At 39.9% G+C, this 26,303-nt stretch overlaps 1 protein-coding gene across 1 annotated transcript in view; it reads left to right on the top strand.

Moving 5' to 3' along the window:
• HTR4 (5-hydroxytryptamine receptor 4) overlaps nt 1-26,303 on the top strand; it is a 76,721-nt gene that overhangs the window by 6,392 nt on the left and 44,026 nt on the right. The window contains exons 4-5 of the mRNA XM_055324840.1: nt 14,113-14,266; nt 17,865-18,433. Of these exons, the coding sequence (XP_055180815.1) occupies nt 14,113-14,266; nt 17,865-18,433 (723 nt within the window). The remainder of the gene's footprint in view (nt 1-14,112; nt 14,267-17,864; nt 18,434-26,303) is intronic.

Genomic DNA, 26,303 nt, shown 5'->3' with positions numbered 1-26,303 from the left:
TTTACATGAGTGAGTGTGACACACACACACACACAGAGAGAGATTATGAATGAAATTGCACCAAACCATTAACAACAATTATATGGGGGCACAGCTGGGAGTGGTGCTGGTGAGACTGGGTGATCAGTTGGAGTGGAGTCAGGAGACCTCTCTGTTACTAACTTCTTAAATATATGTCTCAAACTTCAGTTTTCTCTTTGCTGGAAGTTGACACTTCTTGAATGTAGCAGTATCCATGATAGCCTTTGGCTGAAAGTGCTCCTAGACCAGCACATTCTCAAAAGTCACTGAAAACATTCTTGACTTTAGTGTTAGGAATTCCCTCTGAGGCCTGGGCAAGGCAGAGAGCACAGATCTCTTTCTGGTCAATATGTCCCCTCTGCTTTCTCACAGGATCCCTGGATTCACCCCCTGTGGGAGCCCTCACCATCTCCTAGGGTCAGCACACTCTTCCTCCTGCTCAGCCTCACATCCATCTTCCTTGGTCCCACCCTAGTTCATGACCTCTTACCTGATCCACTGAAGTAGCTTCTTTTCTAGTCATCATAGTTTTTAACAGGCATGACCATAATGGCTGAGCATTATAAAAAAAAAAAATGCCATTAGTTTACAAGTAGAGCATAAAAAGGTTTCCATTCTCCTTTTGCACCTCCACAGCAGTAAACCCTTGAGGTGACCACCATAAATAGTAGCTCCCTGCAAATTCCACTCATTTTATATGCAAGAAACAGACTTTAGGGAATATATTTTTAGTTTACTCAAATAGATTTATGTTTTAAATAAATAAAAATGGGCAGCCCTGGCGGCCCAGCGGTTTAGCGCTGCCTTTAGCCTGGGGCATCCAGGATCGAGTCCCACGTTCTGCTCCCTGCATGAAGCCTGTTTTTCCCTCTGCCTGTGTCTCTGCCTCTCTCTCTCTGTGTCTCTTATAAATAAAGAAAAAAAAAAGAAAGAAAGAAAAAGAAAAGGGCTTTCCTTGTAAATATCCCAAAGAATTTCCTAAATGTAGTATTTTGACCAACTTGCTTCTCAGATGATATACTAGTAAGATCTTTTTCAGCAGCATGTGACAAAAAAGAAATTGATTGGTTCCATTAGCTAACAAGTCTGGCTTCAGACAAGGCCATCTTCAGGGGTTCAACAATGCCATCTAGGCTCATTCTCTCCCTTCATCTCTGTCTCCTCCTTATCTCTGCCTTTCCTTCTCTGTCTCTTCCTCCTCTTTCTGTCTGTCTCCTCTCTGTCTCTGTAAATTTCTCTGTGTTCTTCTCTTGATAGCTGTGTTCTTACTGTATTTATTCTCAGGTTAGGATTAGAAAAATGACTCTTAGACCTTCCTTAACTTGTGAGCAGGAGAAGAAACCTAAATGCCCTTTCTCACAGGAGAACTTTGGCTGGCTTTGCTTGTGTCACTCTCGTCTTGGCCAATCACCATGCTGGGATGACACATTGTGGTTGCTGGGCAGAGGTGAGGCACCATGACTGCCAGCTTCACCAGAAGCATATGGCGTGGGAGAAAGGCAGTTCCCTCTGGAAGAAGGAAGTGGGGTAGACAAGAACAGCAAACATCCACTTCTTTTAGGCTGGCTGAAGGACGTGCAGATATCATTATGGAGCCTCCACAAGATAAAAGTTTGCCATTCCCATCTCTTCATACATTAGGCCAAACATCCCTAAATCCTTCCACTGGCTTCATATGCCAAACTTTTTAGACCTTTTTAGACCTTTAACCATCTTGACCCTCTTTCCCTAATCAATGCTGTACTTTGTCCTATATTCGGCATCAAAAGCAATCCCTTTAAAATGTTTCACTTCACTTAGTATACCATTCTCTCTCTCTCTCTCTCTCTCTCTCTCTCTTTTAGTATATCATTCTCTGTGGCATTGAAAGATTTCCTCGTTGATAGCAAATTTCCACCCTTTCTCTTGATAGCCCAAGAACTTGATGTATTTTATCAGCAAAACTCTTCCAACAATTTCTCAGTCACAGATTTTCTTTTAAAACAGAATTACTTGTTAAACATATGATTCTGACTCAAAGGTTGCGTATTCCATCCTGTGCTAGAGATACACGTGTCTGCACTTCTTAATGATCTCCTTGCAGCACCACTCAATTTTGTAATGTATACATGAAAAGTATCTGTCATTGTGAACTTGTGGCACACAGTTACATTTGTTTTCCCAGTGGGATTTAATTGTGTTTCTTCAAGGAAAGAGTATTACGTTTCCTCTTCTCACATACTCTTCGAGGTTTGGTTCATGCTTTGTATGTAATAATAATATTTGTTGAGTGAATCTCATGCCAGAGGATATGAACTCTTATTTTTATATTCATTGCATCAAGTATGTATTGAGCATTTACTGATTGCTAGGAGCTGAGCAGAGTGGTAGAAGTGCAGTGCCGAACAACTAGAAAAATCTATGAATCATAGAGCTTTTAGTCTAGTGGGGAATACAGGTAGGTAAGTAGGTAATTATGGTGAAACTGGTGTCCATTGAAATCAGGGAGCATGTGGCCTCCAAAGCAAAGGAAGCTTTGGGAGGAAGTAATGGTGAGGCTGAAATCTGTGGAACATGCAGATGTCAGTAGGTAAAAGGGGAAGAAAAGGAGGCATGGGGAAGGCGGGTTCCAGAAAACAGCACGTGCAAAGTCCCAGAGGTTTTTCAGTGACACCTTATCGACTATAGGCTAAATTCTTACCTTGTCTTTCAGTGCTTTTCCCAATGCGTCCTCAGTCTGTTTTTCCTCCATCAGCTCTCACCCATGAGTGATCCGTTATCGTATCCTGAGTACGACATGTGTCTTGCTACCTGTGTTTTGCATTTCTTTTCTTTTCCTGATGTACACTCACCTTTCAATATTCATACAATATGTGTCACCTTCTCCACCAGCTAGCCAGGCTTCATTCCTAAAGCTGAGCACTCATAGAATGTTAAATATTAGTTATCACTCATCTTATTCATTGGTTTCTGTCCCTCTCACCCTAGACTAGAAGCTCCTGGAGAGTCAGCCTTCAACCCACCTGTCCTTTGCCTCTTCTGATCAGTCCACAGTAGCTGCTCCAGGCATAGTTAGCAGATGTTCTGAGATGTGACTTGTGGTTGCCTGGGCAGACTTTGGTGTTCATTTTTCTATTCTTCTAGAATGTGCCATGTAGCAAGTAGTTAAGAATGAGGTCTGGGGTGCTAGACTGCCTGGACTCAATCCTGATTTGACCAGCTATCAATTATGTAATCTTGAGAAGTTACTTAAATTTTGAGTCTTATCAACTCAGCTGTAACATTGTGTTAATAACATTGTGTAACATAACCTTCTCTTTGGAGTCTATGAAGAATAAGTAACTGAGTGCATGCAAATAACTCCAATCAGTGCATGTACATAGTAAGCATTCAATGAATGTTAGTCACTTTATTGTTCCATTGTTTTCCTTTCCATTTCTACTGGTTGACATGGGTGCCTTCACAGATACTGGTAGTTGCCTTTTTCTTTCTGTTGAATGAATGAATGTCTTCAAGATTAGATCCACAGCCTGCCAGCACTAGGCGTCTCCCCTCTTTCCTTTGGAGAGCTCACCCATTTAGTGGCTTCACTTGCACCTCTGCTCTCATCTCTCCTGCAGTCTTGTCCCATGCTGGACTCTCCATTCCTCTCCAACTGCCTGTTCAGCATCCTGCCTTAAGCTTCTGTCTGTTTTCTTAAATCCAGTGTGGAATTTCCAAAGTGGAAATTTCCATTATAAACTAATATCCTCTTCTACTTTGTACATCAAAGGTGCATCTATTAGTCATCTTTTAGCCATTTAAATGCAATTCTTTGGGGTCATCTTGACCTGTCTACCATGACCAGCTGGATGCGAAATCATAGATTGATTGTCATAAATATCTTTCAAATCTGTCTTCCTCCTCTTCACTCCTTTTCCTCACCCCATTTCTTGATTGCTGAAGTAGATGTTTAGTTATTATCCCTGTATATTATCTTATTTATCAGCTGTATATTTAAATGTATTTAAATATATTCAATTTTCTTTCCACATGTCTACAGCTCAGAAAGCTTATGGGGCACTGCATATTCTCCTTCCTCTTCCTAAATAGGGTTGCTTTGGTCTAAACTTATCCATTTATTTACCAGCATTACTAGAGCACGAACTTTGGCAGATACGGGTTTAAGTCCCGGTTTTACTGTATCCAGGCCCTATGATATTAGATAAGTGGATTAAACTCTGTGGGGTTCAATTTCCTCATATTTAAAATGTGGATAATGAGAGGTGCCTGGGTGGCTCTTGATTTTGGCTCAGGTCATGATCTCAGGGTCATGATATTGAGCCTTGCAGCAGGCTCAGTGCTGAGTATGAAGCCTGCTTAAGATTCTCTCTCTCCCTCTCCCTCTGCCCCTCCCCCACTAAAAAAAGAAAAGGAAAGGAAAAAAATTTGGGTAATGAGAGCTCCCTTGTAGAGTCACTGTTAGAATTAGATACAATAGAATATACCTCCTGCCACATAGTGTGCCCTCTGTAAATGGATGGCAAGTATAGTAGGAGGAGGAGGAGTTGGAGCAGAGAGAAGAAACATACAATTATGATATGATTGGAGAGATGCCATGTCACAGACATATGCAAAGTACTGTGAAAAACCAGGGCAGGCATGGGGAACCAATCCAGATCTCTGACAGAAAAGATTCTCTCCTAGTATTTTTTTTTGGGGGGGGGGCACAAGGAACTTTCAAGGTGATATAACCCTTCAGCTGAGTCTAGAAGGGTAGGTGAGACAGTCATTCAGTCCACTGGCAGATTGGCCAACTCATACATGTTGTAAAGTATACATACCTTGGAAACCTGTGTGTGTGTCCAGTAAGTTCTGGCAGGATGTTTTCAGTTGACATTTTTGGCAGATTACCTGTTTTTCTTTAGTCTATAATAACTCAAGAAGACCCTTTCCTAGATAGCTGATATGCCCTTTCTTTCAAGTTTTTTGATCCTGAAGATACAGAAGAATATTCAACAGAGAGGAGCACAGTAAGCATTAAATCTGCAGATTGCACATGGGATTATGACTCCTGCAAAGACCTAGTGTAATGTCTTTCAGATCTTTGATGGAAAAGAGTCTCTCCATATCCTCCCACCCCCATATTTTTTTCTTCCTGGAACCTGAAGTTCTCCCTCTGCTCTTGGCTACATTCTCAGCCCCCCTTCATGTCCTTGGCTCCTGATGAATATCCCTGCTGTGGCCTTCTTCCCTGATCCTCTAGGTGACTGGCCACTTGCCAAGCCCCTAGGGGAGCAAAGGAAAGCCCTTTAGCTTTTTCTTGAAGCTGCTGCTGCTTCTTCACCTCTTCAAAGGGGAACCAGAGCAATTGAAATACTGTAAAACCAATTACTACAAGCAGAAACATGTATCTCTTTATCCAGAGCTCTGCCACAAAATGTGGCTAGATCCCCCTCCTGGAGGGAGTACTGTTACCCAGCTAATGAACCTCACAATCACACCAGACTGTATATTACTTGTTTACTTATTGCGCTCATCTAGAACATCTACCCCAAAACTTAATGGCTTAAACAACAATGTATTATTATATAGATCTCACAATTCTGTGCATCGGGAATTTGGGCGTGGCCAAAGTCTCTTGATGGTGTTTAGCTGGAGACTAGACTAGCCTGGAGGGTTCAGGCAATTTATCACATGCATGGCACCTTGATGGGGTCACTTGTAAAGCTGGGCTAAGCTGGGCTCCTCTCCCTCTTCCTTCTGAGAAACCAAGAGCCCTCTTACAAATTAGTCTTGGGACTGGTGTACAATACAGTCACCAGCAGTCACAAGGCAGCCTACATCCAAGGGAAGGGACAGACTCTCCATCTGTGTATGGGAAGTGTCAAAGAATTTGTGGCCGTCTTTATTCCAACACAATTACAACCTCTAAAAAAAAAAAACTGAGATGTAATTAATCCCCTTTTACACATAAGAAAATAGATGCAAAGACACCAAGTGACTTGTCAAATGTTGGAAGGAATACCTATAAGAGAGTTGGGACTAGAACCGATTTTCTTGCTAAAGGCAAAATGCCCCTTGTAACTTATTAGTTACTGATTCAGTGGAGCTCTTTATTCTCTTAGTCCAAAGTCCTGAAGACCATTAGCTTGTGCTTTATGAATTAGGAACTGTAGGGAGAAAAAAGAAATCTCTTGTAAAAGGTTTGTTTTGCTGATCCCGTTTCAATACTTGGTCTTAGCAGCCAGCTGCTACTTCATTTCTTTTTCTCCTGCAGTTGACATTTCTTTCTTTAGTTGATCTTGAGTAGACATTTGGTCTCAGTGACCATATAGGATATTGTCTTCAATCATCTCAGGTAGGAGAGCTGGGCCTGGATTAAGTCCATAAGGGGATACTAGACATAATCAGCTTCATTGTTGGCAACCAGCATGGTCTCAATACTTCCATACACCTTTAGGGTCAAACTCATTCACCATTTTGTTTCTTATAATTGACTACTAGGAGCCATGTTCAACCAGGTGACTTTCATTTTATTTGTTAAATAATTTAAAGCCCCTGATTCCAAAATGTATTTGAATCTATTGGGATTCATATATATATATATATATATATATATATATATACACACACATATATATACACACCCTCTCTGATCTTTTACTTATATATACATATATATATACTTATTTATATATACTTCTATATACTTATATATATAAGTAAAAGATCAGAAGGAGAGGTAAAAATAATAACTATTATTAAGCCTTATGTGCCAGGGACTTTCTGTTTTAAACATTATTTCATCAGTTCTCATCGTCAATCAGTGAGGTGGGCATAATGATTCCCACATTACACATGAGGAAACTGAATCATTGAGTCGTAACATAACTGATCCTGAGACCACAGAGCTAAAAAATGGTTAAGGCCAGGAGACATGATACTCAGATAAAGACATAAAGCTGACTGCTAAAATCTCCTCTAATTCTGAGAATCTAAGGTTCCAAGTTATTCTCCTTGCTCCTGCTTTCCCTGTGGTTGGATGGCAGGAAGTGAGGAGGAAAGAATTTTCCTTAATTGCAGGACGAGTGGGGAGGAGATTAGCATGGAGCTTAAAATACATGACTGTCTTCTAAGAGTTGTCAAAGTAAATTGTGTCCCCAGAGGCATTTAAAAGCAATTTGATCCCACATTTACACAGGGCTGCAGTTGGGGAAACTGGTGGCTGGTCTATCAAAGGGGATTTTAATGGAATTTTATAAGCAATAGTTTGAAATGTTTTTGCGTAAAACATTTCTTTGAAAAAAGCCATGCCACATCTTAATTAATCCTGGCCATCTGGAACCTCACTGGTCACTTGAACATTCTTTTAACCACTTTGTAAAAGTTTTCTGATTAAAGAGGAATGGGACTTGTCCAGTGGAAGTCTAGAGGACAGACCTTGCAGATAAATGTATTCTGGAGATGAGACAACACCGCTTTCCCTGATGAACACTGTCCACCTAGCTTGTGAACAAACAATCCTTTTTCTTGAATTTGTTGTAATTCAGCTCCTTTAAGTAAGGCATGCAGTGGTGTTGATTGCAATGGACATTTTTCAGTTCAAAAAAGCTTTGGTGACTCATCCTGGCAGAGCATTCGAAAACTTCTGAGACATTGGTTCTCAGAGTCCCCAAACCACCAGCAGCAGTGTCACCCAAGAACATATCAGAAATCTAAATTCTTGGGCCCCATTCCAGATCTTCCACAACCTGTGTTTCAGCAAACCGTCCAGGTGATTCTGTTGCATGCTATAGTTTGAGAGAACTACTGCCCTTCAGCCAGCCTTTTTGGATGTATTTTTCTACTTCCTTACAAACACTCTGTGGTCCAGCTAATTTGTACTCTTTTTATGTTTATATGGCTATGTGGATACATGGATATAGATTTATGGATTTATTATATTTATATAGTTTCTGTCTCCTGGCCTTTGTCCATACTGTTTATAGAACATGGATTACACTTTGTCCTCCACCATCCTTACCCAGTCTCTGGTGTCCACCTTAAAAGACACTTGTTGGAGAAAACTCTCTCATCCCTCTACTAAATATGACCATTAGGTCTCCAAAACAGTCTCATGTTGTAACGGAATTTACTTTAAATGGTAGTGACTAAGGGTTTATTATTTATTCATCCCATTCTGTGAGCATCTACTCTGCTTAGCATTGTACGAGGCATTGGGGATATAGTGGTAAATAAGGCAAACATTTCTGGAGCTTATAAATCAGATGAGGCGAACTTTTCTCACATCCTATTGTAAATAACAGTTCTTTGGGGGAAGTGTAGTTGTCTTGTACTTCTGGGTGTCCCCCAGGCTGTATTAGTTATGGTGAGCAGGATGGATGACAATGTACTAGTCTTCTCTGGTCTGTATAGAATGCCCTGGAATACTGTGCTATCATTGTGACATCCACACTTAAGAGGTAGTTGCACACTACAACATATGCAGAGGACAGGGAGCCCCTACTGTAAGTGCACATCACCTCTCCTAAACCAGGGTTTCTCAACCTTACCACTGGGGATGTTGTAAATTAGAGGATTCTTTGTTGGGGAGTGGGGTCTGTCTTGTCTGTTGTAAAACATTTAGCATCTCTGACCTCAACTCACTGGTTGCCAATAGCATCACCCTTCCCAGCTGTCACAACAACAAATGTCTCCAGATATTGCCAAATACCTCTGTTGAGCAAAATCAACCGGGGTTGAATACAACTGGATATATTTTTCCTATAGAAAGTAAGACTTCAGAAAAATGTGAAAGCTCTCTTCAGATGTCTGTAGGACCATTGTGCAGAGAAAGAATTAGAGATAGAAATTTCTAATTGAGCCAGAGGGTAAAATTGGAGGTTACAGAGAATCAATTGTGGAAGAAACTTTCTTAACTTCAGGATATTCTCAAATTTAGAAACTAGTGCAGTGGGGTTTGGTGAATTTCTAGTCCCTCGTACATTCAGACAGGCTTGGATACATTTTCTTTTAGAAAGGATTTGGGGATTTCGGGATTCTGAGGGTTCTACAAGTTCTGAGATTCAGTGTTTACTTCTAATTACTTCTAATATGGCTTTTAAAGAATTAGACTAACCCTAATCCCTTGCAGACTTAGAGAAGGTAGCAGAGTGAAGTGATAGTGTGAAGTTGATGTTCTGGCCCTTGAGTCAAACTGCCTGGACTAGATCCCAGCTCAGCTCTTACCTTGGGCACATCCTGACACATCTGTGTGTTTGTTTCCTCATCTATGAAACGGGTGCCCTTATAGTTCCTGTCTTCCTAGTCTTATAGTTGTGAAGACTAAGTAGATAATACAGGGAGAGCCCTTGGTCAGTATATATGAAGTAACTATTAACTCAGCCAGTGCACTTTGCCTGATCTCCAAAGAGCTTGCAAATTTAGCTTCTTCTGTTTCATGGTATTATAAGTGTTTGGGGGGCAGTTCATTATAGGGTGAATGTTTTTGTTATTTGCAAGGGTATTACAATCCAAATATACGAATTAAAAAGCAACCATGACAGGTAGCAATCAAGTTATCAGATTTCTGTCCGGTCCCTGATCCATAGACAGAGGTTAGAATTTTAAAGGAAACTCCTTTAGTCAATTAATACATGGACTCAATTTTCATTAATCATTTTATTCAGTGATATTTATTCTCACCTACTTAATTTAGATTCTTGAAAGCAGACTTCAAAAGGATATTTATTTTGCTCGATTCATTGCTAGAAAGCAAAGATTAAAAGCTTATCAGGAAAGATAGAAGCATATGAGGTGGCTTATTCAGGTCAGCTGCCTCAAGAGTGCCAAAGCCTTGGGAAGAATCTTGAACCCATTGGTAAAATGGTTGCTATAATCTGATCTCCATATGAAAACCTTATATTTCTACTCCATGGCACTTAAAAATCAAATTATGTCTACCATAAGACAATATCAGGCTGAAAATGATGTATAGAAGATTCAAGTCAAATGGATATCTAGACACAATTTGGTATTTTTCTCATTCATCCATACGTATCATTTGAAACTTAGTCAATCCCATTTAAATAAAATTCTTTTTTTTTCCTTTTACTGATTGGTGATTATTTTAAAGTAGGAGATAAAGGACTTTTCTCAGGCTTATCCAACCACCCCACATCATGTAAGAGTCATTTTCTACAACTGTGTGTGTATAAGAAACCATGGATGCATCCCACCTGAGCCCCTGTGGAATGAGCTGTCCAAGCAACTTTCTTTCAGGCATCCATTGTCTTTCATACTGACTGCGTAGGTCAAACAGGGAAAAGATTGGTAAAATGCGTATGACATCCACAGTATCCCCCTTGAAGTTGAACTTTAAAAGGAAATCTGCCACCATTATTTACTTCTCTGTGGCAGGAGCTCCTAGTAACCTAGGAATTATAGGAAGTGAGAACATTGGATAGCAGACCATGAAAAGATCATTTAAAAACAAATTTAATTAACTTTTTTATTGTAGTATAGTTGATATACAGTATTATATTACTCTCAGATGTACAACATAGTGATTTGGCACTTACATACATGATGCAACGATCACCACAGTAAGTCTAGTTGCCATTGGTCAGCATACATGGTTATTGCAATATTATTGACCATCTTCCCTATGCTGTACTTTCCTTCCTATGACTCAATTCTTTTATAATTGGAAGTTTGTATTTCTTAATCTTTTTCACCTATTTTTCCCATCCTCCCCCTCACTTTGAACATGAAGAGATCTTATTGTGCACAGGATATTCATCATGCCATGGAAATCAGGCAATCACCCTGGCCTAGCGAGACTTAGAAAGAAAGACTTTCACAAAAAAGTTTTGAGCATCGGTATAACCACATATTCTAAAGTCTTCTTCTGTAAATTCTGTTGTCTTCTCAACATAACCTTCTCAGTATCTGTATCCATATATGAAAGTTAAAGACTCTTTGCAGCTAAAATGTCCCACTTCCTTAAACTTACCTTTTGTCCCACAAGATATTTAATTTTGCCTTGAACTTTTAAATTTCTGTGACATTGGAGATACAACCAAAATTCCTGAAATTGTGTACTTAACATCTGTTCCAAGCCTCAAAAATCATAAATTATACAGCAAAGATAGGGTAACATCTGTTCTTCCCTTAGCCCTAAATTGCCTTCTTTGGGATGGTAGATGAAGGGATATTATGATTTTGAGCTATGATCTGAAAGTATTTTGAATCAAATAAAGATATTAGAACAAAGTACCTATGAAGGACATGTCTGACATTCAAAACCATTTCACTGAGGCAGGAAACTTTGCTGGCAAGATATTGACTTTAGCTAACTTTGTTAGTTTGCTGGAGCTGTCATAATGAGTACCACAAACAGGGTACTTAGAACAGGAAATGTATTGTCTCACAGTTCTGAAGGCTAAAAGTCTGAAGTCAAGGTGTCAACAGAGCCACACTCCTTCTGAAACCTGTAGGGGAAGGATTTTTCCTTGGCTTTTCTTAGCTCCAAGTGATTTGATGGCAGTCTTTGATCTGATAAGCTTTCTTGTCCTATAGAGGCTTTATCCCAATCCTCCATCTCTGAGCATATCTGAATCTGTGTCCAAATTTCCCTTTTTATGAGAAAAAAGGGAATATTGGATCAAGGCCCACACTAATGGCCTTACTTTTATTTCATTATTTCTGTGAAGACTCTATATCTAAATAAGGCCATCTTCCAAGGTACTGATGTTTAGGACTTCAACATATCTTTTAGGAAAAGGAGAGGGGACCCAACTCAATCAGTAACACCAGCTTACGTAACAAAAGGAATTTATTGGAAAGAAATGTGGTGGCTTACTTAATTGAAGGAAGAACTAAAGTGAGAAGACCTGAAAAGGCAAGAGCATGGTTGCCCAAAGATCCAAGGAGTAGGACCTACTACCAGCCCCACGAGGAGGCTGCTGCGCTATCAATGGACCTCCACTAACTTCCCATCTTTCCATCATTCCACATGGCATTCAGAGTCCCAGGAGAAGGTCTGATTGGATCACTACCTGGCCAGGAAAGTTGGGAGCAACATCATTTGCTGCCAACAATCTGAAAGCAACAGAGAAGAGATAATTCCCAAAAGCTTTGGGATGCTATTACCAAAAGAAAGGAGAAAGGATGCTAAATGGATAAAACCAAGGGTCTAATCTAAACCCTCTAGCAGGAAATGAAGAAGGGAGCATAGTTTGGGGAAAATTTTTTCACATACTCCAAATTCAGGGTTAACTCTATGTTCATAATAAATCTCTGATGATTATTAATACAGTCATTCAGAAAAAATTGTCATTTTGATATGATTTGCCTTTCTTATAAGTCAAGATCATGGAGGGAATTCCAGATAATCATAACTCTTTCCCTTACTGCATTATCTTTAGTTATATTCTGCTACCATGTTTTATAGATAGAGAAAATGAGTTCCCAGGTGAGCCTTTCTCCCATTCTTCGGTCTGTTGTTCCTTGTACTCTGGTCCAGGTCAGGACACTCACCGTGCTGCTGGCTATAGAAAGCCTCCTGGCATGTCGTGGTCAACTGCTCCCTAATGCCTTGGAGGGAAGGGTATAATTCTCCCCTCTCAGCTCCTGAGGCACCCACTTCTTATGTTCCGAGACTGAGCAGGCTCTCCTTCTTATTCCACCCTCTTTCTCAACTCATCCTACCACCACCTCTTCAAAGAATATAGCCATTGTTATGTTAGTTATGCTTTGAATTAAGAAAAGAAAAGAAGAGGTGGGAAAAATTAAAGTGAATTGCATAAAATGAAGGACATAAGGGGGTGTCTCATCATTAAATGGTATAAAATCTTAATGAATAGACTTATCCCCCAGGCTTTATGTTTGCACTTATTCTTTGACATTTCCAAAGACAAGTAGCTGATAGACCTATTGGAGTATTTTGCCTCTTGTCAAATTCCCTGAACTGCCTGGGCATAGAAGTGATGATCTCTAAGACTGGAATAACACATAAGAAGCAGTCTGGGAGTTAGAGGCCAGATCACGGAATGGACCAGGTTGCATCTCTATCTGGAACAAAAAAGAAAACTAACACATTGACAAAACATGGACTCAAAAACTGGTAAGCAGTGAGTCCCATGAGGGAGAGTAGACCCCAATAAATGAGGATGAGGTGGTCTCTACCAGAAGGTAGGACATGATGGAGCAGGAAATGTTTAAAATTTTACATTCTGGGCATCAGAGAAACAATTAAATGGTCTAGTCCAGAAGTAATGCATGTCAAGTCTGTTCACAATTTCTTGACCAGACCAATCACTAGGCCCCATCCAACCACAAGGAGACCAGGAAGCACATGTGCCCAGAAGGGGGAGCTGGACATATTTAGCAACAGCAGCAATGACTTCCACTTGTCAAAATGCAAACTCCCTCGCCAACAGACTCTGATTCAAGAGATCCTTGGAATCTGCATTTTAACTGGATCTCCTTAGAGGAGTCTGATGCAGGGGAGAAGAGTGGAATCTCTGGAATACTGACTTAGAATCTCACCTCAGGATAGCTAGGTGATTAAGAGGATGGGGGCAAATCTGAGATCTCGTTCTTGGCACCTTGTTATCAAAGGGGGCTACGGGTGCCTGGACTCTGCGGTTGAAAGGGCTGGACAGAAGCTCCTGAAGTGTCCAGGCGTGAAGGTAAGTGTTGGAACCACGCATGAGACAGAGCAGACTCTCAGGTGTGTATCAAGCTTCTCAGAGACAGGGAGAGGAAGAGGGATGTGGAGCCAGCTCCAGCAGTGACTCTCAGACGTGATCTAAGGTTGATAATTTATGTCCACAGAAACCCATGGACCAATATCACATCTCATTATGTAATTGCTTGTTTCTTCCTCTGTCCTTCTCTGGCTTCATCTTCCCCTACTCTACTACCCGCTCTCCCTGCCTCCCCCCACATTATTTTTTCTTTTCTTTCTTCTTTATTTTTATTCTCTGCTTCCCCCTCTGATTTTCCTCTTTCCCAATATTTCCTTTTCTTACATCCCTTCTCCCTTCTACTCCTTCCCCACTCTTCTTTCTCCTCAACCATTCTTCCCTCCTTCTCCCTCTCACTCCTCCTTTCCTGTGACACCCACACCTTCTGTTCTCTCTCCAGGTATTATGCCATCTGCTGCCAGCCTCTGGTCTATAGGAACAAGATGACCCCTCTGCGCATCGCGTTAATGCTGGGAGGCTGCTGGATCATCCCCATGTTTATCTCTTTTCTCCCTATAATGCAAGGCTGGAATAATATTGGCATAATTGATTTGGTGAGTACCTGTGCAGACCCCACTAGCTTACTCGCTGATGAACTTTATTTGCTTGGGATTCTAAATACAAACCATGTCAGGTTGGGTGGATATTCTAAGACAGATTCTGATAGTGGTCTGAGTGACAACAATAACAACAAAAAAAAGCAAGCTAACATTTTGGAATGTTTGCTGCATTCCAGAAAGTATGCTCAGATTTTACATAGAATCCTGACACCATCCTTCTCTCATCTCATCCAGATGAGAAAAGTCAGGCTCAAAAAGGTGACGTAACATGCCCAATAAATAGCAGAACAGGTATTCAATGCTTAGCATTCAAACTATAGAGCCTGAAGTATGTGAGGTGCCCCCAAGAGGCCTTCATCCCATTTCCTGGCTTCCCGTGACCAGCAGAAAACACATCATGTGGATGGAGGCTTCCAGAGAATGAAGACAATCCTGGACTAGGGGTCAAGAGAATTGGACCCTGAGTCCAGCTCTGTCCCTGACCTTGAAGGAGTGCAATGAGAAGTTGCATTGGTCTTCAGTGGAGGAGTGTGTCCTCCAGGGGTGTAGGAGAGCAGGATGTGGCACATGTGCTGGGCATTTGCCAGCCCCTGTCCAGACAATTTTCAGGAGTCTTCCAGCTCTGACACACTATGTTTATAGTACCAAACTTGCAATGAAGATCAGAAGTTATGGTGGGAGTTAACTGGCAGTGATATATATTCCCGAAGGAAGTTGTAGGCAGTCACTTTGAAATGGGGAATGTGTTGAGGTAGGAAGGGGGCTGGAGATGAGAGATCGAGTGCAGGCTCCAACCCACCAAGACCGTTAGAGTAGGAGCTGCCTGTTCTTCTCTCCACCACATTCCCAGCCCCTAATCTTACCTTGTTCTTTGTCCAGGAAAGGATATCCAAGCCAAGGCTGGGCCAGGATTTGCATGTGGTATGTCAGAACAAGAGTTCCTTGGGCTTCTGAAAGAAATGCTGGGGACAAAGGAGTGGAGAAGTAAAAGGGGATTCATACAAGGGGGACTGTATGGATATTTTCTTGAATCCTATCCTTCTTCTTTCAAACTTCCAGTTTTGCCATTCACAAGGGAAATGAAATTCAAGTTTCCAGTGACCAGTAGAGTAATAATTATGGCCAACAAATGTTGAACATTTACTATTTGACGAGTCCATGTTCACTTAATCATCATTTCTGTGACCTCGCTCAAGCTTTACAACAATGCCATGAGGTTGATCTTACCATTGCCCTCAGGAAACTGAGCAAGAGAGGTTAAGTTATTAGCTATAGTCAGATTAGCAGGGAATGGTGGTGACTATAGCTATGCCTGGGTTTACTGCAGTCCAGAGTCTATGCTCTTAATTTCTGTACTAAACTTAATCCCTAATGGAGAAGACATTTGGAAACATAAGCTTTTGTGCATTAGAACTTTAAAAAAAAAAAAGAGTGCAGCACTCTTACCTTTGGATATAGAATTTCTAAGGGAAATAATCTAGAGAATTGTCCATTTTGAGAGTGAGACATCCCCTATTTACTTAATGCAACTGAGGAATGGAGTATCTGCGTGGTGTGAAGATGCCTAATATTTGCTCCATGATGCTGTGATTGCCCTGCATATCCTTCCACTCACCTGCACATTGAATTGACCTAGACAGAAGCTAGCACAACCCATGTGTTCACAATGCAGGTACAGTTGATTCTCACTATTTGCAGTAAGTAGGTTCTATAAAGCTACACAAGTGCTGAATTAGCACATACTGAATCTTTGCTCCTAGGAGAAATACAGAGTTAGGTTCCTGCAAGTTCTGGTCACAGTATTTTCATCAACTAATCAATACACAATTATGCTGCTTGTGACAGAGCCCATGAAATATAAGGTGACAGTAAGTTTAATATATAAAATAATGGAAAATATAATATTCAAGCACTAATCAAAAGAAAGCTGGGATAGGTATACTATTATCAGTGATAAAATAAATTTAAGGCAAGTCATACTACTTGAGGTGAAGAGAAATATTTCATTATTATTAGAAAAGCATGAATTCAATAGGAAGGTATATAATATGCCTTGAGACAAGACACTAAATAAGACACAAATAAAATAACATGTGTGTGTCATATATGTTATTCATACATTTGTTTGTATGTACATTCACACTGGATGCAGGCTGACCTCAGACAGAGAGGTGTCGTTGCATTATATAGCTCTCTTCAGCCACGGGCTGTTCCTAGATAAGGCTGATAACTCAGAGCTGTCAGCAGACAGAGTTTATAGTAGGGAGAAAAGTCCTTCAATCTTTAAAAGAGATCCAGTGTATTACAGTATCTAATACTGGTGAGGCTTATTCCAGGAATGTAACACCATGACTGTAATTCACCATATTAATAAAAGAAAGAGGGAAAACCCACATGATCATTCTTTACTGCCAAAAATTCATTTACAAAATTCAGTATCCATGATTTTTTAAAAAAAAATCTCATCAAAATAAAAATAGAAGAAAGCATCCATAAAAATCTTCCAGCAAATATCATACTTAATAGTAAAATATTGAAACTCCCCTCCTAAAACTGAGACTGTAAAATGGTATCCACTATTACCTCTTCTATTCAGGGTTACACTGGAGATCTTATCAAGTTCAATAATGCAAGAAAAATGGCTTTAAGATTGGAAAGGTAGAAGTGAAATTTTTATTATTTGCAGATCACATGGGTACTTATGGAGAAAATTTGTAAGAATCTAGAGATGAAATATTAATAACGGATTTAAAGGAGTTGCTGGATACATCACCATACAGAAAAATTTCACTGAATTCCGCATAACGGCAACAAATAACTAGGACTAGTTGGTACCATTTGCAATAGAATAACAAGTCAAATACATAGGAATAAACCTGACAAAAAATATGCAAGACATTTACAGCAAAAAACTGTAAAACATTTTAAAGGATTTAAGTAAAGGAAAGAATTACCATATTTGTGAATTGGATGGCTTACCATGGGAAAGAAGTCCATTTTCCTCAATCATTCTATTGTAATTCCAATCAAAATCCCCAAAAAACCTGTATGGAAATTGATAAGCTAATTCTAAATTTTATATAGGAAATGCTAATGTATAAGAATAGTCTTGAAGAAGACGAGCCACAGTTCCAAGACTTTTACTACCACATATATTGTGTGCAGGCAGACGGGAAGGGAGGAGACACTAACTCTGTGCTCAGTTGGGTAGAGAGAATGAAGGATGATTTTGTTCCTATCCTATTTCTACTCTTTCCTGGGGCCTTCAGCCCCTTGTGCAGAGGCAGTCCCTCTGCGCCCCAGTGCAATCATATCCCTTTCTACCTTCGCAGTTCTATGTGCTATAGGCTCATTAGGAAAAGAAAACTTGGCTGATAAACCTTCTTCTCTCTTTCCTCCTCTTTTTCCTCTTATGTTTTCCCCTACCTTCCCTGCTCTTCTTTGTTCCCCTCCTTTTCTCTCTCCTTTCCAATCCTCCCTTGGCTTTTTCATCTTTTTTCTTTTCTCACAATTTTCATAATTCCCCTCTTGCTTCACTTTTTCCTTCCTATTCTCCCTTCTTTCCTCATTTTTCTCTCCCTCCAACTCTCAGATAGAAAAAAGGAAGTTCAACCAAAACTCCAACTCTACGTACTGTATCTTCATGGTCAACAAGCCCTACGCCATCACCTGCTCTGTGGTGGCCTTCTATATCCCATTTCTCCTCATGGTGCTGGCCTATTATCGCATCTACGTCACAGCAAAAGAGCACGCCCACCAAATCCAGATGTTACAACGGGCAGGAGCCCCCTCTGAAGGCAGGCCCCAGCCAGCTGACCAGCACAGCACTCATCGCATGAGGACCGAGACCAAAGCAGCCAAGACCCTGTGCATCATCATGGGTTGCTTCTGCCTCTGCTGGGCTCCATTCTTTGTCACTAATATTGTGGATCCATTCATAGACTACACTGTTCCTGGGCAGGTGTGGACCGCTTTCCTCTGGCTTGGCTACATCAACTCTGGGTTAAACCCCTTTCTGTACGCCTTCTTGAATAAGTCTTTTAGACGTGCCTTCCTCATCATCCTCTGCTGTGATGATGAGCGCTACCGAAGACCCTCCATTCTGGGCCAAACTGTCCCCTGTTCAACCACAACCATTAATGGATCCACACATGTGCTAAGGTGAGTGCTTAGGGGCTTGATAGATTTTGTGTATTTGCGTGATCGGAACGGGTACCTCTCCAGTTTTTTGTTTCCAGACGGGTTGTTCTTGAGAACCTGTGCAGTGTTTACAAAAATCAAAGAAAATTCTATTTGGTCATGAAGTAGAGTAGTGGGTAAGGCCTCAGGCCCTGGAGGAGACTGGCTTATATTCAAATCCAGTATCCACAGTTCTGTGACCTTGGGCAAGTCATTTAACCACTCCGGACTTCAATTTCATTTTTTTTTTTTTTAACTTGAGATCACAGTCACAATATCTACATCACAGAGTTTTTGTGAGGATCAAATTAGCTAATGTGCATAGAGCACATAGTACAGATCCTGACACCTAGTAAGCCTTTAGTAAATATTATCTACTAATACTTATAGGTAGTGTTTTGCAGTAGTGGTTAACAGCATGGGCTTTAAGGTAAAAAGAGACTTTATTTTGACTCTTAGTGCCACTACTAACCATTTATATAATCTCTCCTGGCTTTATTTTACTCAATTGTAAAAAAAGAAAAAAGTAACATCCATCTCATAGGACTTTTGATAACTAGAGATAATGGATTCATTTAGGGCTTGACACATAGCACTCATAATACTACTAACAGTGTTATTAATATTATTAGTAGGAGCACTAGTAATAACATATAGCCTGATACCTTAGATGGCCACAAAATAATGTGATAAATGAAATAAATAGAAGGGTAAACGTGCAACAGTAATACCATGTGATAAATGATGTAATGGAGGTATGGATCATGGGGAATGGGAATTTGAGGAGGAAAGAAGCTGATCTTGGCTTAAGAAAATAAGGAAAGAATTTGAGACTTGGAGGAGAAATCAAGGAAGCCATTCTAGCAAATAGAACAGCATGAGGAAAGCAATGGAATGGGAAAGAGCATGGAAAGGTCAAGTGGTTTACCCAAGGTCACCTGGGTTGATGGAGATGGGAGTAACTTTGAAGCTGGAAGTTCAGTGACCAGTCATGATGCCTTTCTCTAAACCTTGAGAATTTTCTGGCCCCCTAGGCTAGAGTCATTCTCAGCCATGAAAAACCATGTGTTAAATAAGTGCATTCATCCTGTAGCAAAACAAATTGTCAACCGCATTTTTTTCTTTGCCTTGAGATGCACAGGAATTTCTAAAAAGCAGTTCCTTCCCTGACACAAGCATTTAATTTTTCTGATGGGTGTATTCAGCTGTCCTGGCAGCTGAAAATTGGGGAGTTTTCATTTGCATGTGTAAGAAAAGAAGAAGAGAAAATAGGGTTTGCGGTGTAATATCAACACTTTGCCTCAGAGACTGCTTGGAAGCCTGAATTCAATTTACGGCTAGTGTTAGTTAAAGCCTAGTCGGGCGTTGAGATTCCACCTGGTGGAAGAGCCTCCAAGACTACCCCTGGAGGCCGGTGTTCTCTCCCGATTATGGGGCCTTGAGCAAGGGTCTTGGGAAGAATCCAACCCTAAAGTGTGTGTGCAAGAACTTCTGTTCTGGGGGGTGGGGGGAGGTTAAAAGCTATTTCAGTTAGCATTTGCCTGTGTAATAGCTCACAGAGTCTGCTCCAGCAGTGCATTTGCTAAGTCAGTTGTTTAGAACCGGGGAGTGGGGGGTGCTTTTCCCATAGAAACAGCCACAGAAAGTGTTTGGGAGTTTCAAGGGCAGCCCAAGAGACCTATTTTACTGACATGGTATCTTATCCCTGGTGCATTTGGAAATCTCAGTGGGTGGTAAAGCAGAGATGGTAGTTTCGAGGTGGCTTGTGGATGTAGTCTCCATACTCTAGTTTTTGTATTTCTGCATGAGGTAATGGAAAGTATAGGAAGTTGGTCTGAGATACTTTCCTGGGGGAGGTGGGGAATCTTTTAAGAGCGGGGTAGCTGACACAGAGAAGACTGAAGCCTGAATCCCACCACAGCGTAAGCTTTGCCAGGACAGGAATACTGTCTGTTTTGTTCAGTGCTTCATCCCAAATACCTGATAGGTTGCCCAATGTAAAATAGGAACTTAAACTCTTGATGAATAAATAAATAAATCATATAGTTAATTCTTTAGATCAATTGTATTAGCACAAATTAAGAAAAATGTATGTGTTTCTTAAAAATCCTGTAGGACATCAACAGATTCAGAAGGATTCAAGAAATATAAAACCTAAATAATCAAAAGTAAAAGTCCCCTTTTATCCTGCTGATCCTACCCTTCACCTCAGAGACAATTAAAACTAGTCTAGTGGTTTTTTAAATGCATTTGCAAACATTCATAAAAACATACAAATTCATAGATTTTTCTCCCTTTATTGTATTTTATTATTTATTTATTTATTTGCTCATCATAATCGCACTCCTTCACCCTCATCCCCTATATCTCCCATCCCCCACTCCCACCTTCCCTCTGGTGACTATCAGTTTGTTCTCTGGAGTTAAAAGTCTGTTTCTTGGTTTATCTCTCTCTCTCTCTCTCTCTCTCTCTCTCTCTCTCTTTTTCCCCCTTTGCTCATTTGTTTTGTTTCTCAAATTCCAAGACATGGGCTTGGAATTTGTCTTTCTCTGAGTAACTTATTTTGCTTAGCATTATAACTCTCTAGCTCCATCCATGTTGTTATAAATGGCAAGATTTCGTCCTTCTTAGTGGCTGAATAATACACTACTTCTTCTTTATCCATTCATCTATCAGTGGATATTTGGACTGCTTCCAGAGTTTGGCTATTGTAAATAATAACGTAGGAATTTCTTTATAGATCTTGGGTTCTAACCCTTTATTGGATATGTCATTTGCAAATATCTTCTCCCATTCAGTAGATTGCCTTTTCATTCTGTTGATTATTTACTTCACAGTGCAGAAGATTTTATTTTGATGTAGTCCTAATAATTTACTTTTGCTTTTGTTTCCCTTGCCTCCGGAGACATATCTAGAAAAATGTTGCTACAGCCCATGTCAGAGAAATTACTGCTTGTGCTCTCCTGAAGGATTTTTATGGTTTTAGGTCTCACATGTAGATCTTTCCTCCATTTTGAGTTTATTTATCTTTGACAAAGGAAGAATGACTGTACAATGGGAAGAAGACAAGGTCCTCAATAAATGGTGCTGGGAAAATTGGACAGCCGCATGCAAAAGTATTAAACTAGACCACTTTCTTGTTCCCTTTATTTTATATAAATGGTGTCATGTTATTTTTTTAAATACTTTATTTACTTATTCATGAGAGACACACACAGAGAGAAAGAGAGAGAGAGAGAGAGAGAGGCAGAGACACAGGCAGAAGGAGAAGCAGGCTCAATGCAGGGAGCCTGACCTGGGACTTGATCCCTGGTCTCCAGGATCACGCCCTGGGCTGAAGGTGGTGCTAAACCACTGAGTCACCCAGGCTGCCCTAAATGGTGTTGTTTATATGTACTTTTTTGCACCCTGCTTTTCATTCCTTAAGAATGTATTTTAGACATCATTGCACCTCAGAACATTTAGATCTAACTCATTCTTTTTAACTGTTCCATAATCTTCTGTACTAAAAATGCATGTTAAAATTTATTAATTTCCCATCAGCGGCTATGTAGGTGTTACCGATCTTTTGCTATATCTAACTGTATTCTTTTCAATGCCCTTGAACACATTTCTTTGTGTATGAATATTTCTTTTAGATAGCTACCCAAAGTGAAATTGCTCTATTGATATATATATGTGCTATTAAAAATATTAGGTTTAGCATCAGATCAGAGTACTGTAGCGATTGGCATTCTCATCAGCAGGTGTGAGAGCAGCATCTACTCCTTCCCTTTACCAACGCTATACGTTATTCATTTTTTACCATTTTGCTAATTACAGAAATGCTCTGTCACTTAATTTGCATTTTCCAGATGATTTGGTAGGTTGAGCCTCTTTTAAGTTAGTTATGGACTAGTTTAAAAGTTGTTGACATATATTTAGCCTTGAATGAACTGCATCTTCACATATTTGGTGCTTTGTGTGATAACTTTGTTGTATGTTTGTTATTAATTTCTGAATATTCTTTATTATATTCTAATTATTAATTCTTTGTTAGGTAATTTGCAAATACATTTCTTTCTCTTCTGCTTGCTTTTGAACTTTGGTTAACTTTTTTCATAAAAAAAGTTTTCAAATTTTGAAAACACTATTGATTTGACCTCTTACAGGTAACCTGTCTTCCTTCTTGAAATATTTTTCACATTAATTTTCCTAAACAGTATACTTTCCTGGTTTGCCTCCTGACTCACCAGAAACTCTTTCTTATCTTTTATAGGCTCTTCCTTCTCTGTCTGGCCTCTAAATGTTAGAGTTCTTCAGAGCTTGGTTCTTCATACTCTTTTCAAATGACATTTTCACTTAATGTGATTTGACCATCGATAGCTTTAAATGCTGTCTTTGTGCCATCAATCTCTTTAATTAATGCCTCTAGATCATAGCTTTTCTTTAATGTCCAGGCAGACCACAAAATCCAATTTGCTTCCTTGACAGTCTCACATAGGTGCCTCTTAGGAATCTTACATTTAATGTATCTTAAACAGAATTCTCTTATAAACCCCTCCCACCCACCTACTCCAAACTTCCAAGTCTTTTCTATCTCCATAAGTGGAACTGTCATCTATCATGTTACTAAATCTGGATACTTTCTGTGATTCTCAGGGAGAACTGCCATATAGGACTGAAAACTTAAAGCTTTAAAAAAGAAGAAACAATCAGCTGATACTGACAATATGAATTCAAGCTAAATAAATGGGAAATCCAACCACAGGCACAAAATGCAAATCACAGAAGTGTCAGATGATGCCTGAACATCCTGCTGCATGTTTAAAATGTGGAATTTGAGGGGTACCTGGCTGGGCTCAGTCAGTAGAGTATGTTACACTTGATCTCGAGATTGTGAATTTGAGCCCCATTTTGGAGTTAGAGATTACTTAAAAACTAAATTAAATTAAATTTGGAATTTGATAAGTGAAACTTCATTTTCCTTATGCTAAGCATTCATTGACAAATTTATGTCATTTTATGTTATTATAGTAATAATTATGATACCTAGCATAATTCCAGAAAAATATGCCAGTTACTGTATTTAAGAACTTTGAATGGATTATCGCGTTTAATTTTTACAGCAAAAATAGGTTGCTATTATAATTATCATGATTTTAATGATGATAAAACCAAGGTTTAAAGAGAATATCTAACTGGCCCAAGGTCAACAGTCTTCATGATTGTCTTCAGGTTAAATGAAAGATTAAAACACTCAAAATTGAAAATTATCTTGCCTTTAAAAAAAAAATCTTCCCTGGGAATCTATAATGTATAGACAACTTAGTCTGCTACCCAAGAATCACACTGGGGAGAGTCAGTTCATGACAACACTCTGAAACTACAGGGCCTTTTTCTTTTAAAGTCTTTGTGAGATAATAGAATTTTACTTTTCCAGGGTGAACTAAAAACAGGCCAGTCTGCCTTTGGAATAGTATGCCTTCCAGTCATGTTCCTATTCTTATACTCCTTTGACTTTTGCAACATTTTATTTTGTTTGGGTTTATTATTTATTTATTTATTTATGAGAGAGAGAGTGTGTGTATGTACAGGAGCAGGGGGAAGGGCAGAGGCAGGGGGGAGAGAGAGAATCCACAAGTTGACTCCCCTCTGAGCTTGGAGCCCGACACAGGGCTCGATCCCAAGACCATGAGATCATGACCCGAACCAAAACCGAAAGTTGGCCGCTTAACTGACTGAGCTTCCCAGGTGCCTCCCCCCACCCTTTTTATTTTTTTAAGATATTATTTATTTATTCATGAGAGACACAGAAAGAGAGAGAGGCAGAGACACAGGCAGAGGGAGAAGCAGGCTCCATGCAGGGAGCCTGACATGGGACTGAATCCCAGGACTCCAGGATCACGCCCTGGGCCCAAGGCAGGTGCTAAACTGCTGAGCCACCCAGGGATCCCCCACCCCCACCCTTTTTAAAGATTTATTTGCAACATCTTATTATTGAACACACATATGGGCAGCCGAAGAAGTAAAATATCCTTTTGCCAGGCAGTCTTAGTAGACTTTGGCCACCCAGATTGAACAAACTATTGTAGATAGAGCAGAGATGTCTGCAGTCATGTTTGGTTGTCTGTGAGATAAGCATCTTCTTTGGAATATCCAGCTCTTGATCAAAATAGAAATGAACATACCATTTGGTGGGCTGATGAAGTAGTTTGTCTAGATATATAAGTTACATAGCCTTTTAAAAATAGTTTCCAGGGACGCCTGGATGGCTTACCGGCTGAGCATCTGCCTTCTGCTCAGGGCATGTTCCTAGAATCTGGGATCGAGCCCTGCATCAGGCTCCTTGTGAGGAGCCTGCTTCTCCTTCTGCCTATGTCTCTGCCTCTCTCTCTCTCTCTCTCTTTCATAAATAAATAAAATCTTTTAAAAAAATAAATAAATAATAAAAATAGCTTCCAAACATGGATTATTGTCATATATATGTTTCTTGGGGCAGTTTTAATTTGTATGCACACATATATTAGAAGGAGGCATAATGCCAGCATGTGGGCAATGGATTCTAAGAGGTTCGTCATGGGTGTGAACTGATTCTTAGCGGATTTGGAGCTAGCTTCTCTCTCCTTGTCACATCTTTTACCTGGCTCTATAGTTATCTTGCCCATCCACTAATCTATTAGTCTTATAGAAGTCACCTTTCCCACTCTAGGAAACTCCCATCAGACATATTGGCGGAGAGGGGAAGAAATAAGCTAGTGAGAAGACAGTGTCTGCATTCCCACTCAAGTCAGGAACAAGACAAGGTTGCCTTGTCACCTGGGCTATCCCACATTGCATACATAATCCAAATGACAGAGAGGAGAAACATGAAGTATAAAAATTAGGGGAAAAAAGAGCAAAACTGAGACTATTTATAAACAATATGATTTTTTAAACCAGGAAAATCCACGATAAACCATGAAAACTAAGACATTTCACAAGGGTGTCCAGATATCTAATAACTAACCCAACATTCAGTGACTCCTACATCCTAGAAATCACCAGTTAGAATGTGGATTAGGAAAAATACCATTATCCACAGAAGCAGCAACTAAAGTTACTATAAAAAAGTACAAAATGAAAATATAAGACCCCTATTGAAGGGAACTTTAAAACTTTCCTCAAGGAGAAATCAGAGATATTGCTAGGGGTTCACTGTGGATAGCAGAAGAGAGTGCTAAAAAAAAATCCAAATTTTTCTTTGGAAGTTAAAATGAGTGAAAATATTAGTGAGGGTGACAAAACATGAGAGACACCTAACTCTGGGAAATGAACAAGGGGTAGTGGAAAGGGGGGTTGGCGGGGGGTTGGGGTGACTGGGTGATGGGCACTGAGGGGGGCACTTGGCAGGATGAGCTGGGTGTTATGCTAAATGTTTGCAAATTGAACTTCAATAAAAAAAATTAAAAAAAAGAAATAAAATCTTATTTTTTTTTTTTAAAAGAAGTTCAGGTTTGCAGATTCTGGAACTTGATTTATTAGCTTCTGAGATTTGAGTCACAAAAACTGTGTAGTGAGCACCTAATGTACCAGGCACTGTGTATGAGGTAGTATGTAGAAAGATAAATGACAGTAGGAATCTCATGGAGCTCACAGCCTGAGGAAAGAGACCCATAAGCAAATAATTACAGCACATTAGACATTGCTGGGGTTATGTACAAGGTTTAATGGGAACTGATGGGATTGCTACCTAACCAACAGTTTCCTGATCATCACTGATGAGGGTCATCCAATCTCTGCTTGAATTCCTGCAATGAGAGAATCATACTACTTGAGGAGCCTGCTCAGTGGTTGGGCAACTCTAGAGTTTAGAAGGTCTTCCTTATATTGA

This window comes from Nyctereutes procyonoides, unplaced genomic scaffold, assembly GCF_905146905.1.
Source record: "Nyctereutes procyonoides isolate TBG_1078 unplaced genomic scaffold, NYPRO_anot_genome, whole genome shotgun sequence".
NCBI classification, from domain to species: Eukaryota; Metazoa; Chordata; class Mammalia; order Carnivora; family Canidae; genus Nyctereutes; species Nyctereutes procyonoides.
The sequence above is the reverse complement of the archived record's forward strand: the minus strand, read 5'-3'. Positions and strand labels throughout refer to the sequence as shown.